This window comes from Hemitrygon akajei, chromosome 22, assembly GCF_048418815.1.
Source record: "Hemitrygon akajei chromosome 22, sHemAka1.3, whole genome shotgun sequence".
Taxonomy (NCBI): domain Eukaryota; kingdom Metazoa; phylum Chordata; class Chondrichthyes; order Myliobatiformes; family Dasyatidae; genus Hemitrygon; species Hemitrygon akajei.
This window is the reverse complement of record NC_133145.1, coordinates 43020097-43037595: the sequence shown is the minus strand read 5'-3', so window position 1 is coordinate 43037595 and position 17499 is coordinate 43020097. Positions and strand designations below refer to the sequence as shown.

Below are 17499 nucleotides of genomic sequence, written 5' to 3'. Positions count from 1 at the left end.
AATCACAGGGCATCAGAATGATGTAAGGCACCTGGAAACATAGATCTAGGAGGCGTTAATTCCCAAATGGTTGTATGATGGATATTCACTCCTTGGCCTGCGGAATCCTTAGATGTTTGCTAATCTTGGCTTTCTAAGCACAGCATCTGCCACTGGTAAGATCACAAACTCATGTAAGAAAACCATTCAACTAACAGTTTGTTTGGTGTCTGGTCGCAAATGGAAGTCAGTCTTAGTTCTTAAAGTGTAAATAGAAAGCAGTAATCAGTTCCAAGCTAAGACATGTACTGTCTATAGAATAGCTTTACAAACAAACTCTGTTTATAGAGCAGAAGCTCTCTTTGTAGTAAATAACTGCTTTCTTACTGCTCAAGATTCAGTATAGAACAATGGGTTGTTTAATTTGGCTTGCTTCAAAACAGACAAGATGACTAAGTTGCTTAGTTCAAGGAAGTTTGCTGATCAAATGGATAATATCATTTAGCATATCATAGCTGGAAGGTTTATGTACTCAAGGAAGTTGATTGTGAACTGTGAATACAGTATTAAGCTGAAGTCTATATCTGAAAAATGTTTTTAGACTGTTTACATTAAAAAGACAGCTGAGGAAATATTGGATGCATGTGAAATCACACAAGTGGAGAAAAAAGGTGTAATTGAAGAAAGCACTTCAGGTTTATTAGCAATGGGGTAAGGAACATTGAGAAGAGACATGGGGTAAACTAGAATCCATTTCTCTGGCTTCAGTTTCTGTGAGGTGCGATTTGTTAATCTTCAACTCTTTGGTATATCTTTTTAGTTTATAGGAATTGTAACCGTGTTTTGGAAATCCTCTATCCTTTATCATTTGTGTTTTAGAAATCCTTTGTGCTTTGTGTTTTAGAAATGGCTTGTAATTTGGCAATGTTTATAAGATAGAAATCCTCTGAGAGTTTTAAATGTGTTTTAAGAGTGTTTCTCGGATTTAAATGTGTATTACTGAAAATGAATGAACTGTGTTTTAAACTACTTTGTTAGCTTGAATAATGGGTATTGGCAGCTAGACTCACCGAGGAGAATAAACAAGGTAGACTAGCCTTTGAAGATTAGGTAGTTACAGTATAATCTCTCTTTACTGAAAATACTTGGGGCTATTTTATATTCGATAGAGTTTAAGGTCTTCATTTGAATTTAGAACTTTGCAATCAGCAAACCCAATACCATCTCAGTTGGGCCCCATAAGGGCCCGATGACAAAAAAGTCAGGACCATGAATTCAGTGCTGTGGGAACCTCAGCTCAGCCTTCCCCTTTATCCACAGTTCTTGCCGCTTGCACAACTGAGAAGAAACACTGGAAATTGGATGAGTAAATTGACTATGGCACCCTGGTGGAGGAGCCTATTTAAATCTATGAGCTATTTGAAACAATAATATTGTTGAATAAAATGTTTTGCATTTAAATAGACACTTGCATATCCATAAAAATAAGGTACTGAAACTAAATTAATGAAATAGAAATTCTTTACCTGTTTGTTTTATAGCCAATTTCTAAAAAGCATTTCAACGGGGGCTCTTGTATTTGTTTATAAGAGTTATAACTCAATGCGAGCTCATCAAGTGAGAACTGCAATACCCTGCTGGATTCCATGAAAAAGCCGTGGCTATACCATTGTTAGCATGAGCAACAGATCAGATGATGCAGCAATGGAAATTTATGCAGAATATCCCAGAATAAGCACTGTTCTGAGCCAGAAGGATTGGACAAAGTCAAAAGAATGTAGTTAAAGGACCTTTTTTTTGACAAATCTATTTGTCAGATCTTTGAGGTTGTAATACCAAGAATTTTAAATGAGTGAATACAGTGCATTTGGATTTTCAGGAAGAAACATTTGATATGGTGCCAATAAAATTATTACAGAAATTAAGTATGGAAGTACTGTTAATAATATATTATCAAGGACTGAGGTTTATTTAGCAGGTGAAAACAAGGTAGAAATAGTTACTTATGGGTTGATAGGATAGTATTAGTGATGTGCAACGAGAATCAGTCCCTGTGTTACAGCTATTTGCAATCCATATCTATAGTTTAGACAAAAGAACTAATGGTTGGGGTTAGAGGAAAGATGCACCCACTTTAGTTTTGACATCTTTCATAATTGTTGGAAGTTAATTTTAAAAGTCATCATTGACTCCCATATGATTGAATGTATAAAGGCATTGGACATGTTTGTTTCAATTTGTTTCATGTACAGAATATATGGTAGATATACACTCAGTGGCCACTTTATGAGGTAAATCTGCTTCTTAATGCAAATATTTAATGAGCCAATCATGTGGCAGCAGATTAATGCATAAAAGCATGCAAACATGGTCAAAAGGTTTAGTTGTTCAGACCAGACATCAGAATGAGGAAGAAATGTGATCGAAGTGACTTTGACCATGAAATGATTGTTGGTGCCAGGCAGGGTAGTTTGAGTATCTCAGAAACTGCTGATTTTCATACACAGCAATCTCCAGAGTTTATAGGGCAAAAAACCAGAAAACATCCAGTGAGTGGCATTTCTGTAGGCAAAAATGCCTTGTTAATGAGAAAAGTCAGAGGAGATTGGTTCGAGCTGTCAGGAAGGCTGCAGCAACTTCATTACCCGTGTGTTACAACAATGGTGTGCAGAAGAGCATCTCTAAATGCACAACACATTGAACCTTCAAGTGGATGGGCTACAGCAGGAGAAGACCATGGACATACAATCAGTGTTCATCTTTTTAGGTATAGGAGGTACCGAATAAAGGTGGTGGGGGTCTTTAATAACAGATGCTGCCTTCTTAAGGCAACAGTTGTGTCATTCTTTTGTGTTGCTGTGAGTCAACAAACATCAATGTCATAAAGTATTCTTTTTACCTGGCATGTGACATGCCTACAGGACTCTTCATCTTCACCAGCTAACTCTTCAAAAATAATAAGCTCTTATAATGCTGTTGACTTGAGTGCTTGAAAAGTGTCGACGTTATCCTTCAGTTCAACATCCTGATCACTGTCAAATCCATTTTGAAACAAGCTTGGATTTATTTTGGGATAGAGCGATGACACTTTGGTGTGTGCTGTATAATTTTTAGGAATGCTTCAAGTTTTGATCAACATATTTTTATCAGTCTTCTGAATTTACTGATATTTGTCAGAAAAGTCATTAGCACAATGGGGATAGAGGAAAGTAATTGACCAACAGAATGGCCATATTTCAATTAAGGACAAAATATGTGCAATAATACTTTGCAAACGTACTGATGGAATTCAAATACACTTTTGTTTTACATGGAGTCAGTGGGATGTTACTTTAATTCTGAAGGGTTGAATAGTAAACAGCTCAATCAGCAGAAGTGAAAGCTTTTATTTCTATGGATTTCTATCCTTTGTCTGATTAGCTCATGTCAGCAAGTTGGTGGGATATTTGAATACAATGCTATATGACAATTAAAATGTCTTGACAGCTGAAAGCAAAGGAAAGGTTAGGATGGCGGATAATGAAGTATTCTACAATTGCACATCATCTTGTAAATATATTGACTGATGTAAAATGCATGTTATTCTGTGTGTATTGAAAAGCTCAGAACAAAAATAGTCATGTCATGTTGATGTCTTGAACAGCACTTTTTTTTCTCAATAGTTTTTTTGTCTATCAATATTTTGTTCAAGACAGCAATTTCTTAGTAAAAACCACAGTAGTAGAAGCATAAGTCAGCTTGTGATGAATTGGTAGAGTCAAAGGGTTATATGGCATGGAATCAGAACCTTTGGCCAACTGAGTTTATGCTGACTATCACACACTAATTCCATTTTTATTCTCTCCTTATCCCCCGCAACACGTCTCAGACTCTACCACCAATTTACACATCAGGGTCAATTTAACATGGCCAATTTGACCTATTAACCTGCAACTTGCATGAGAGAACCCAAGCACCCAGATTAAGAACACCAGGATATGTCATAAATTTTGTTTTCTTTGCAGGAGCAGTACAATGCAATATATAATAATTGGGAAAAAATGTGAATTACAGTAAGCACATATATATCTATATATATTAAATATGGGGTGTAAAGATAAGAATAAAAATGTAAGGTAGTGGGTTCAATGTCCATTCAGAAATCGGATGGCAAACCCACGGATCCCAGGGAGAATGTGCAAACTCCACACAGTTATCTCCAGAGTGCATGACCTGGCTTGTTGGTGTTGTAAGGCAGCAGCTTTTCAAGCTGCACCACTGCATGCCTGTGGCTCCACTGTTTCCAATAGCAATGTTAGAAAAATAGCAAACTTAAAGCATATTAGGAGCAGACGTGGTAACAGCACATGATCCTCTGCATCAAAATCAGCTAAGGTCATTTGTGATATACACATTGTAGTAGCCCTAAGAGAAGATCAATAAACTTAGCTTTAGCAAGAATAGATCGAATCTGGAATTTTCCTTGTCTGCATGGCTTCAGCATTCGCAGGGTAAAAAAAACTAGATAAGCCATAAGGGAAGAAGAGCAATTTGTAATGATTGATAGGATCTTGGAAGTAAGGAGAATTGCTGCAGGCTCTCAAACCTATCAACACTAACCTTTGTCAATCGCACTGTTGTTGTGGCTCATTAAGGCAAGGGTGGTATATATTTACTCATGTTGCCAATGTTGTAGTGGCAAATAGAACTGTATGAAATGGTAATTTTGATCAAAAGTGAAAGATGCAAATTTACTAATCCAGCTCATTGTGACTGACAATCTGCCAGCACGTTATTTCATTACCAGTCAAGATTCACATAATTATGGGTCAGGCATCAATTTTAATAGTTGTTTTTTATAAATATAAAATGCAATGGCAAAAATATTTATTTGAACTAAAATGTGATAGAAACTGGACTTTGGGAATTTTCTTTTGTGCTCTCTGAGTAAATATTTGATCTAGTCTAGAGCCAGAATGTACAAAGTTAATGTAAAAGCAGACTTAATAATAGAAGCTGTTCAAAAATTGTCTTTTTAAAATCTATTCTAGAAAGTGAGATCCACTTGCCTTCCATTTTCTCATCATTTAGAGGGATAAATCAAAGCTGGACTTGTAAAGAAACACTGAACTGTACCTGGACAGAACATGTAATTGCCCCCCTTCCAGTCAGTCAGCAATTTCATAGTTTATATATTGTTTCTAGATGAGCTTCTCTGAAATGGCTGCTGTTTACATAGAATAAAGAAACTTGAAATAAAATAAGGGAAAAATCTTGATCTCTATAACTTAGAAGAGTATGACTGGCACCACAGTGTTCAGTAGTGATAGATCTCTTCACGTGACATTGATTTACTCACTTCCAAGAAGTGGCTGCCTGGTAGCAGTTTAGGTACAGGTATCAGAGCTGCATATGAAACCAGCACCAAATAAGCAAAATAAACTTGTATTATCCCCATTGTAGCAGCTCCTTTTCGAAAGAATGAAATTAGTCAAAGGTGTGAGAAACACCTCAGGAATTATACACTTGGCAGGTCTCCTCAGATCATTGATCACCTTGGTCAATAGTAAAATAACGCATAGCTTTGAAACCACACAGCAGTAAAATCACTCAATGGACTTCATTGAAATGGTTCTCACAGTAGCGGTTCTTTTGGAAGGTAAAATTATAAATGTCAATCAACAATCCTGCATTTTGAGCAAAGAAGCTATTGTCAAGAATGTAGCTAAGACATTAACATTACAATTTGCAATTTTCTTTTCTGCAGCCTTGTTGAATTTAGCTTGTTGTTGGGAATGTGGGGTTGCTAAATTTGTCCATAAATCGGTAAACACCTCCATTAAAATATAATTTCTAAAATAATAACATGCTTAATTTCAAGATTGTTACTGTACACTTTTTTATATTACTAATTACAAAAATGCCATTATTGTTTATGTGGCTTATAGCACTAAGTTACAGAGAACAAATCTGTTGTGTGTTTCACAATTGAAGTAAATAGGGATCAATTTAAATTTGATTTTCTTGTTGTATGACTCATTCAATTTCTTTTTGTGCTAATTGACGTAAAATAACATTTCAAAAGAACCACAAAATCAACTCAATGACAGGTCAGGCACATTGCTTCTGTGACTAGTTGGAATATTATACTTATTACACATCGTGTGGATAGTCAGAGGCTTTTTCCCAGGGCTGAAATGGCTGCCACAACAGGGCACAGGTTTAAGGTGCTTGGGAGTAGGTACAGAGGAGTTGTCAGGGATGTTTTTTACGCAGGGAGTGGTGAGTGCGTGGAATGGGCTGCCGGCAACTGTGGTGGAGGCGGGTATGATAGGGTCTTTTAAGAGAGTTTTGGATAGGTACATGGAGCTTAGAAAAATAGAGGGCTATGGATAATCCTGGTAATTTCTGTGGTAGGGACATGTTCGGCACAATTTTGTGGGCCGAAGGGCCTGTATTGTGCCGTAGGTTTTCTATGCTTCTATGTTAGCTGGTGTCATTATATTCTTTTGTTATTAAAATCAGCATAAACTGCATTGCCCTTAAACATTTTCTACCTGTATTTCAGATGATGTGCCGCCTTATTTCAAAACGGAGCCTATTCGCTCACAGATCCACTTGGAGGGAAACCGTTTAGTCCTGACGTGCATGGCTGAAGGGAGCTGGCCTTTAGAGTTCAAATGGTTGTATAATGATACGGAGGTGACACGTTTCTCTCTAGAGTACAGGTCAGTGGCCACACTTGCAATTTTGGTTTTGTGCTCCATGAAAATGTTAACCTTTGACATATTTGGTAGATGAATTAGTCCATTTCAGATAATATGAATCAAATAAGAAAAAACTAATTGCAGAAAAATGCTCAGCAAGAAATGTAGTGTCTTTGGAAAGAGAAACAGAGTTCATTAGAATCAGCTTGAAAACAGTGGTTTTTCATTATGAGGTACAGAATATGAAGAACTGTGGCGACCCACTTTCTGCGCAGGTGAACCGGCTCACAAATAGCCAGTGCGTGGGGAGAGACTTCGGTAATGCACCTCTGACGTCATTTCCGCCCGGAAAGGGCGGGCGCTAGGGATTAAATGCCAGCGCCGCGAAGTTTGAATAAACTAGTCTCGAAACAACTTACCGACTGCGTGTCGTTATTTCAGCGCTGTGTGTAGCACATCGCTACGTTGGTGACCCCGACAGTCCAAACGGGATTTGGACCAAAGATGACCGACTCTTCATCTGTTCACGCAGTTTCGCTAATACTGCCGACTTTCTGGACGCTGCGACCACGCGTCTGATTTAGCCAAGCAGAAGCCCAGTTCCAGATTCGGCAGGTATCTTCTCATTCCACGCGTTACTACCACGTGGTGAGCGCCCTTGACCAGGAGACGGCCGCCCAGGTTGTGGATTTCATACAGTCGCCCCCTGGAAGAAGGCAAATATGAAGCATTCATTGCTCATTGGAAAGAATTCGCTGCTCATTTGGACCTTTGGCCTCTCACGGTGTGAGCGGGGTGCCCGCCTGCTTCACCTGGGTGGTTTGGGAGACAGACTGCCATCAGCATTGATGAACGAGATGCTGTCCCTGGCTGACGGACACAAGCCCTGCCTCATGTTCGAGCAAGCGTTCCTAGAGCAACTGCCCAAGGACATACATCTGCTGCTGGTCGATGCAGATTTCAGCGACCCCCGGAAGGTGGTGGCCCGGGCAGACGTGCTGTGGAAAGCCAAGAGGGAGAGTGTGGGGTCCGTTGGTCAGGTTACCAGGCCACACACTCAACAGTGGACCAGACCAGGCCTGGCAGGGGGGCACACACAACACAGAGGCAGGAGTGAGGAGGCCAGTGAACAGTGGTGTTTCTACCACCAGTGGTGGGGCACAAAAGCCCGCTGTTGTCACCCACCCTGCAAGGGCCAGGGCCAGCTGCCACTAATGACTATGGCGGCTGGCCACCAGGACAGTCTCTTGTACGTCTGGGACAAACAGTCGGGACGCCGCTTCTTGGTCGACACCGGAGCGGAGATCAGTGTCTTGCCCCCGACAGGGTACGACACCCACAACAGGAAGCCAGGACCCACCCTGAGGGCCGCAAATGGCAGCACGATACAGACCTACGGCACCCGCACAGTGCAGCTGCAGTTCGGTGCCAGCCAGTTCGCATAGGACTTCACACTGGCCGCAGTGGCCCAACCACTCCTGGGGGCGGACTTCTTGCAAGCTCACAGCCTGCTGGTCGACTTGCAAGGGAAAAGACTGGTACATGCCGAGACTTTCCAGACATTCTCCCTGGGTGAAGCCAAGTTGCCGGCCCCACAACTGGACTCCATCACGCTGTCGGACAACAAATTCACCAGAATCCTGGCGGACTTTCCATCGATTCTGGCACCGCAGTTCACGGCAGCCATGCCCAGACACGGGGTACAGCACCACATCCCGACCAAGGGACCACCCCTCCACGCCCGCGCACGAAGGCTCCCCCCGGAAAAGCTCCGCCTGGCGAAGGAGGAGTTCAAGAGGATGGAGGAATTGGGGATCGTACGGAGGTCCAACGGCCCATGGGCCTCCCCCCCTGCACATGGTGCCCAAAGCAACAGGGGGCTGGAGACCATGCGGCGACTACCGCAGACTGAACGAGGCTACAACTCCAGACCGCTACCCCGTGCCGCACATACAGGACTTTGCAGCAAACCTGCACGGGGCAAGAATCTTTTCCAAAGTAGACCTCATCCGGGGATACCATCAAATCCCGGTGCACCCTGAAGACATCCCCAAAACAGCACTCATCACCCCGTTCGGCCTGTTCGAGTTCCTCCGAATGTCGTTCGGCCTGAAGAATGCCGCACAGACGTTCCAGCAGCTAATGGATGCGGTGGGACACAACCTGGACTTTGCGTTCATCTATTTGGACGACATCCTTATAGCCAGCAGTTGTCGTCAGGAGCATCTGTCCCACCTCCGCCAGCTCTACTCCAGCCTGAGTGATTTCGGCCTCATGATCAACCTGGCCAAATGCCAGTTCGGTCTCGATACCATCGACTTCCTGGGCCACAGGATCACCAAAGACGGGGCAACACCTCTGCCCGCCAAGGTAGACACAATCCGCCACTTTTCCTGGCCCAACACAGTCAAAGGCCTGCAGGAGTTCGTTGGTATGGTGAACTTCTACCACCGTTTCCTCCCCTCAGCAGCCCGTATCATGCGCCCTTTGTACACCCTGTTGTCGGGTAAAGGCAAGGACATTACTTGGGAGGAGGAGGCCGTGGCTGCTTTCGTTAAAGCCAAGGAAGCCTTGGCAGATGCCGCGATGCTGGTGCACCCCAGAACGGACGTTCTGACCGCACTCACGGTGGACGCATCCGACACACCAGTCAGTGGGGTGCTGGAGCAGCTTATCGAGGGGCGCTGGCAACCCCTGGCATTCTTCAGCAAGCACCTACGGCCACCCGAACTCAAGTACAGTGCTTTCGAGCGGGAGCTGTTGACACTGTATCTGGCAATCCGGCATTTCAGTTACTTCTTAGAAGGCAGGCCGTTCACCGCATTCACGAACCACAAACCATTGACCTTCGCGTTCACGAAAGTTTCCGATCCCTGGTCGGCTCGCCAGCAGCGACATCTGTCCTACATCTCCGAGTACACAACGGACATCCATCATGTGTCGGGGAAGGACAACGTCGTGGCGGACGCACTCTCCAGACCAGCTGTCCAGGCCCTGTCCCTGGGGGTGGACTATGTAGCACTGGCGGAGACACAGGAGGCAGACGACGAGATGCCCAGCTACAGGACCGCAGTCTCGGGTTTGCAGCTGCAAGACTGTCTCGTAGGCCCAGGTGAGAGGACCCTCCTGTGCGATGTGACTACCGGCCAACCTCGCCCCATCGTCCCGGCAGCCTGGAGGCGGTGAGTTTTCGACTCCATACACGGTTTGGCGCACCCATCTATCAGGACAACCATCCGGCTGGTCTCCAGCAAGTTCGCGTGGCACGGACTTCGCAAGCAGGTCAGTGAACGGGCCAGAACGTGTGCGCAGTGCCAAACAGCCAAGGTGCAGCGGCACACTAAAGCCCTGCCGCAGCAGTTCGAACCCACCCACCGGAGGTTCGACCACATTCATGTGGATATCGTGGGTCCCCTACCAGTGTCCCGAGGAGCGCGGTACCTCCTAACTATGGTAGACCAGTTCACGAGGTGGCCAGAGGCGGTCCCACTCACTGACACATCTCCCGATTCCTGCGCCCGAGCACTGATAGCAACCTGGGTAGCACGTTTCGGGGTACCGGCCCACATTACCTCCGACAGAGGTGCCCAGTTCACCTCCAGCCTGTGGTCGGCTGTGGCCAGCCTGTTGGGAATGCAGCTACACCACACTACTGCCTACCACCCACAGTCGAACAGACTGGTGGAACGCTTCCACCGTCACTTGAAGTCGGCTCTCATGGCCCGCCTGAGAGGACCTAACTGGGTGAACAAGCTTCCCTGGGTCCTGCTTGGAATTCGTACAGCGCCCAAAGAGGATCTGGATGCCTCGTCGGCCGAGTTGGTGTACTGCGCCCAAAGAGGATCTGGATGCCTCGTCGGCCGAGTTGGTCCCTGGCCGTCCCAGGAGAGTTCATACCAGCCCCAAGGGGGCAAGAGGAAGAACCCGCAGCAGTCCTGGACAGGCTACGTGAAAGGCTCGGCAACCTGGCCCCCGTACCAACTTCACAGCTGGGACGGACCCCGACCCATGTACCCAAAGACCTGCAGAACTGTAAGTTTGTGTATGTACGAAGGGGCGGACACCGGGCACTGCTACAGTAGCCATACGAGGGGCCGTTCAAGGTGATCAACAACAACGGGTCCACGTACGTTCTGGACATTGGGGGGAGAGAGGAGGTTTTCACGGTGGACCGACTCAAACCAGCCCATGTGGACTTGGCGCAGCCAGTCGAGGTTCAGGCACCGTGGCGCAGAGGCAGTCCTCCCAAACAGAGGCTGATCCAGACTGTGGACATTGGGGGGTGTATCGCCGTTTCTGGGGGGGGTGGGGTTATGTGGCAACCCACTTTCTGCGCAGGCGAACTGGCTCACAAATAGCCAGCGCGCGGGGAGAGACTTTGGTAATGCACCTCTGATGTCATTTCCACCCAGAGAGGGCAGGCGCTAGGGATTAAATGCTAGCGCCGCGAAGTTTGAATAAACTAGTCTCAAAACGACTTATCGACTGCGTGTCATTATTTCAGCGCTGTGTGTAGCACATCGCTACAGAACCATGGTTTCACACAGGCATTATTTTGGAGTTAGTTAACAGATTGTGTTCAGTGTACTCTTTTAGTAAAGTTATAAAACAATGCAAATGTATTTATTATTTTGTTAGACCACAATAGGTGGCATTGGTTAACCTAATTGTGTTTGCTCCTATCTGTTGCTTCAAAATAAATTGGCATCTTTAACCAAATCACCAAATATTTTGTAGGTCTGCCAGTGGAAAAGTAACCAAGAGTCACAATGTATAAAAGAAACAAATATCAGTACTATGTTACAGTACTTTATTTTATTTTACAATATTAGAGTAAAGTTTGCTTTTGATGTGGGGCTACATAAGCAGGAGTGGATAATGGTGAGCATTACTTATGTGTTTTATTTCTGTTTAGATTATTTAAATAACTGAATAAATATCAGTGTCTGAATTGAACTCAATACAAATCATTAGTCAAGCTCTCTGGATTGCTAAACCAGTAACTTAACCATTATTCACTCATTGGTTGTACAGCAGTGTATTTATTTATTAGGTTATTTATTACATATTGAAAAATGGAATGAGCTCGGACTGCAGTCACAGTAGCGAGTACTAAGTTCTAGAACATATCACCCAGTACTCATTCTGCGCAACTTCCGCCATCTTTCACTAAACACGTCTTTACCTTCCACCCCCCCCCCACTCTCAGTTTTCCACAGCGATCACTCCTTCCATGATTCCTGTGTGTATTTGTGACTCCCCACTATCTGCCTCCTATCACTTATCCCTGCAGGTGGAAAAAGTGCTACACCTGCTCATTCACCTCCCCTCTCACCTCAGAGCTCCAAACAATCCTTCCAGGTGAGGCAACACTTCACCTGCAGACCTGTTGGGGTCCTCTAGTGGATCCAGACCTACCAAAGCAGCCTCCTCTACCATGACCCGACATAGAGTGGGGGACTGCTATATTGAGCATCTTCACTCCATCTGCAAAAAGCAAGATTTCCTTGAATTCTCTGACAGCCTTATGGGTATACTCACACCTCAAGAACTGCAGTAGTTTAAGAAAACGTTTCACTAACTCCTTCTCATGAATGGACAGTCAGGGTTGGGCAATTGAATGCTGGCTCAGTCTGCAAAGCCTGCATCCCTTGAATAAATATTATTGTAACCTTCTCGCTCAGGTGTAACGAAACCCGAATTAAATGTCGAGTTAAACCGTAGTCAATGAAAACAAGGTCGCAGTAAGATTAACCATTTACTGTTCACTCTTCACATTAATGTATGGTGAAAACTGTTGATAAAACAATACAAGATTGGTACAGTGTTTGTTTCCTTCTAAATATCACATTTACATCGTGAATACTTGCAAAGGTAAAACTACAATAACTACATTACATTAAAGTGCAGCATACAGTCAGATCTACCTGCTCCATTGACTGCTTTAAATACACTTCAACACAAACTATCCCAACTCTTTAACTAACGAAAACATAAACCTTATCGACCGTCGTTACTTTTAACAGAATCAGCGTTAACATTTTAATTCAACATATCGATTATCTCATGACTTACAGCGTTGCTTTCACTGTGTCTCTGGTGCGTAGAGAGAAAACTGCTCGCACTGTGGCGCCACATGTGAGCGCCCCCCACCCTTGCGTTTATCCCAAACCGGTATTTTCCCACAAGACGCGGCAAAACCGGATGTGACGTCATCGCAGCCACGATATTTTACAGACAAATGAATTTACTTAAACAATCCTAACTTTAACTAAAAAATGCTAACAAACGAATTACTAGGCGAAAATATTATAAACTAAATAACTGCCATAAAGGCAGCACAATTATAAAAAGCAAGTCAGAACTCCAGTTCATTATGTTCTGTAAATTCTCTATTAAATTGTGAAATTGGGCAAGGGTAAGTAATCAGTTTGCAATTGCTGGTAGCAGAATAAAGTCGAATAACTCCATTTTAGCAGGCCACATGACTTCATGTGTAGAATACTTCCAGTTATTTCTCCCAACAAAGCTGAATGTTGCCCCCGACACTGCTACCTGTCCCTAACCATTTCCATTAATGAAAAAGTGCAACAATCTGTCAGAGAAATTTATTCACTTTAAACCAATTAATGCCTTTAAAACAGATCTGGATAAATTTCTACAGTCGGAAGATATTGGTAATGTTGAATTTTAGAGAGTAGATGGAGGTGTACAAAGCAGCTTAGCTCTCTTTAGTATGAGACAGTCAGTCTGAGTGAGAAGCACTTTCATTTCTGAGTTAGATTTTCTTAGCTTCAAATCACAAACTCGAAACTTGAGCCAAAAATCCATGCAGAGACTCTAGAGTAGAACTGAGGGATCTCTGTCAGAATTGCTTCTTTTGGATAAAATATTAAACCAAGGTTTTGACTTCTCTCTCAGCTGGATGCAGAAAATCCTGTGGCACTATTTCAGTGTAGGGCAGGCAGTTTCCTAGCAACATTTATCTCTTAATCAAGATTACCAAAACAGAATATGTTGTCATCATTACATAGCTCTTTGTAGTGCATGTTGTGTGCAAATTGGCGACTATGCTTTCTTCAACAGTAACTACACTTCAGAAACTACTCAGTCTTTTGAACATCCAAGCTTGTGAAAGTTGAAATATAAATTCAAGACTTTTTGTCTTTTAATGTTGAAATCAACAAACAGTGAGTGATAGGAAGGAAATCTGTTTCAGAAAAATTAGGCACAGAGTTTGGATGGATCTGGCTATTGATCCAAATTCTTTTATTTCTTTCAAATTGCATCTTTCATATTGATACTGTTGTTTAGTATGTGCCTCTTGTCCTCCAGTGTGTCAAAAAAGCTTTTTGAAAATCACTACTTTCACGCCAGCTTTTGTGATCTTAATAACCTGGCCTTTAGCTCGAGGCAAGAGCTAGGGATTTACAGGTACGATCCTTAACATTTATAGTCAATGCATTCCTACAAGGGAGATTTGTTCAAGATAAGTGATGGTTGCTGTGTATCAGTTCATGTTTCATGCCCCCCCCCCCCATTCTCTCTAAGGAGCTGCATGATTTCCAACCTCTTCAATAAAGTGAAAGAATGTTGGTTAAATAAAATCACATCTGTGACAGTGATTCTGTAGAAATGTCAACTTTGAAAGAACACACTGTAGCCGATGTTGAAAACAAATGGAAGACTGTTATAAAAATGTTGTGGCCTGTTTAGTACCTGTCACTGGAGTAAAAAGCCTTTAAGACAGTGCAGTAGAATTGGGAATCAGAATTAATGAATATTTAACAAAAGAGAAAACAAAAAAGGACATTTAAATCACTTAGCGATTCAGGAACAAGTTTCTTCCCTCTGTCATCTGATTCCTATATGGACATGGAACACATGAGCACGACCTCACTTTTTAATATTATTTCTGTTTTTGCACTATTTTTAATTTAACTGTTTAATATACATATATTTACTTACTGTAAGTGGTTTACTTATTTTTTCTATATTAGCATGTATTGCATTGTACTGCTGCCACTAAGTTAACAAGTTTCACGCAATATGCCAGTGATATTAAACCTGATTCTGATTCAGATAAAATTCACATTGAAACTTAACTATGTTTATCTGATTTCAAATCTGAGCCTTTTATTGCAGCTAATAAGCATATTATTTGGACAACCACTGTCCTTTCTTTGCTTTAGTCAATTGATTATATAGGAAATCTCTCATCCATGCAAATTTTTAGTAATGATTCCCTTAACAAAATATTACCCCTTCTACAAAATGCACTACAAAAACTTGCCAAGTCATTTTTGATAGAACCTCTGAAATCCAAGCTCCAGAGAAATTTAAGCAGGCACATGGGAACACAACTCCTTCGAAGTTCTATCAGGTCACATACTATTCTGACTTGGATACTGTGTCAAAAGCAGAGGACAGCTCACCTTCACCATATGGACCAATACAGTTTAAGATCCTTGATAGCCTTTGAGAAAGCACAGGTTGCATGCTTCCAGTGCCCTCTCAAAGGGTGTCAAGGATGGGCAGTAATGCAGGCGAAGTCATCAATGTCTGCTTCCTACATATGAGGGGGAAAAAGGAAGGTTCTGTTATTACATAACAATTTTCCCAATGTTTACTCCATTCACTAACCTTTTGCCAGTAATCTCATGTTGCTAGCGGTAACCGAGAATTCATTCTCTGGTGACTCTGAAATGTTTTGAATGCTTTACTTTAGATTCACAAGACTGCATTTAGCTGATTTGGAGGTTTTAGTGGTGGAATGAAGACGTAACTACCCTGGCTGCCTTAGGTTTCAGATGTGGATATAAAAGTGAATTGCTCTACTGAACAGGGTGAATGTCACACAGTAAAATCGTAACAGAGTGGACATCCTTAAAGAGACTCAGCAAGTGAGGCAATAGAGTTCAGGAATAAAAAGGTTGCAGTCTTTGTGATGGGATCATACTATAGGCAGACAGCCGGAGATAGGTGAACAGATATGTAGGCGGGTTATGGAAAAATGTTGAAGTGACAGGGCTGTCATAGTGGGCAGCTTTAATTTCTTCAATATTGGCTGAGACTTCCTTTGTGCCAAAGCATAGATGGGCAGAATTTGTCAGGCTTGTTTCTTGACACAATAAAGCAGATAGTCCAACCAGCGAAGAGGCCACACAAGACCTTGTAATGGGAAATGAGCTTGGCCAAGTAATCAGAGATTAAGTGGAAGATCATTTTGCAGTTAATGATCATAATTTACTACATTTTCAATTAGCTATGGAGAAGGATAATACTAGACCTTGGAGGAAAGTGCTAAATTAGCTGATGACAGTAGTATTAGACAAAAGCTGGAGACAGTAGATTCAGAGCATCTGTTATTGGGTAAATCTACACTTGACAGGTGGGAATTGATTAAAAACCAGCTGGTCGGAATTCCAAATCAAGATGTTTCCATGAGGATGGCAAAGTTCAGGAAGCTTGAATGATCAGAGGTGTAACACAAAAGGAAGCACATTCTGAAGTCTGGGAAGCTGAAGTTGGACCGGAGCTTTGAGAAATATAAAGGAAGCAATAACAAATTCAAACAGGGCATGAGGAGAACTGAAAGCGGCCACATATGTTCTGTTGAGATGGATTAAGAAAATCCCAAGACTTCTTTCACATACATTAAAAATAAGGGTAACAAGAGAGAGGAAAGGACCACTCAAGGAAGTACAAATGAGGGAATTTATGCCTGGAGCCAGAGGAAATGGGTGAGACACTAAACAGGTGCTTTGTATCAGTATTAACCAAAGAGAAAAACTTGGTGAATATTGAGATCAGCAAGGAATATACTGGTACTCTAGAGCATGTTGATGTCAAGGACTCGTGAAGAACATTAAGGATCTCATGGGATCTATCAGAGGTTATGGAAAGTGAAAAAGGAGGTTTCTGTGGCCTTGACAAAAAATCTGTGTCCTCTTTAGCCACAGTTAAAGTCCCAGAGGAATAGAGAATAGCCGTTATTGTTCATCTGTTTAAGACATAGCAACAAATCAGGGATCTGTGGGCCAATGAGCTTTGCATCAGTGGTAGAGATATTAGAATGTAGAACATGGAACAGTACAGCATAGAAAGAGGCCCTTTGGCCCCAAACATTGTGCTGAACCACATGCATTATTAATCAAACAGCCAAATAAACTAGTCCCTACTGTATGCCCACACAACGTCCTTATCCCTCCATTTTCTTCACAATCATGTGTCTCTTAAAAGTCCCTAATGTATCTGCCTCTACCACTACCATAGGCCGCGCATTCCAGGCATGTACCGCTCTGTGTAAAAAAAAAACTTCACATTTCAACCTGGGAAAATGATACTGTCCACCTACTCTAGCTTTGCCTCTCACAATCTTATAATTGTGAGATCAATCTCTATCAACCTCCACCGCTCCAGAGAAAATAACACAAGTATGTCCAACCTCTCATTATAGAATGCCCCCTAAGCCTGGTAAACCTCTTCTGCAAACTCTCCAAAGCATTACCAGTCTTCCTATAATGGGGTCACAAGTATTGTATGCAATACTCTGCCTTACTAGAGTTTTATACAGCTGCAACATAACTTCCTGACTTTTGAATTCAATTCTTTGACTAATAAGGGCAATCATGCCATATGCCTTCTTAACCACCCTATCAACCTGCCTAGCCACTTTCAGTAGCTATGAACACTGTTTCATCAACACTGTTAAGGGTCTTGCCCTTAAAAAGTGTACAGTCTCTTTATATTTGACCTACATTTGTGCAACATTTCACATTTGTCCGGGTTAAACTCCATCTGCCATTTCTACCCCCATATCTGCAACTGATCT

The 17499-nt window shown here is 42.6% G+C and overlaps 1 protein-coding gene across 4 annotated transcripts in view; it reads left to right on the top strand.

Annotated features, from left to right (window-relative positions):
* LOC140714669 (protein sidekick-2-like) overlaps positions 1-17499 on the top strand; it is a 919455-nt gene that overhangs the window by 401981 nt on the left and 499975 nt on the right. For all 4 annotated transcript variants that reach the window (XM_073026119.1, XM_073026118.1, XM_073026117.1 and 1 more), the window contains one exon: positions 6527-6686. In XM_073026119.1, the coding sequence (XP_072882220.1) occupies positions 6527-6686 (160 nt within the window). The remainder of the gene's footprint in view (positions 1-6526; positions 6687-17499) is intronic.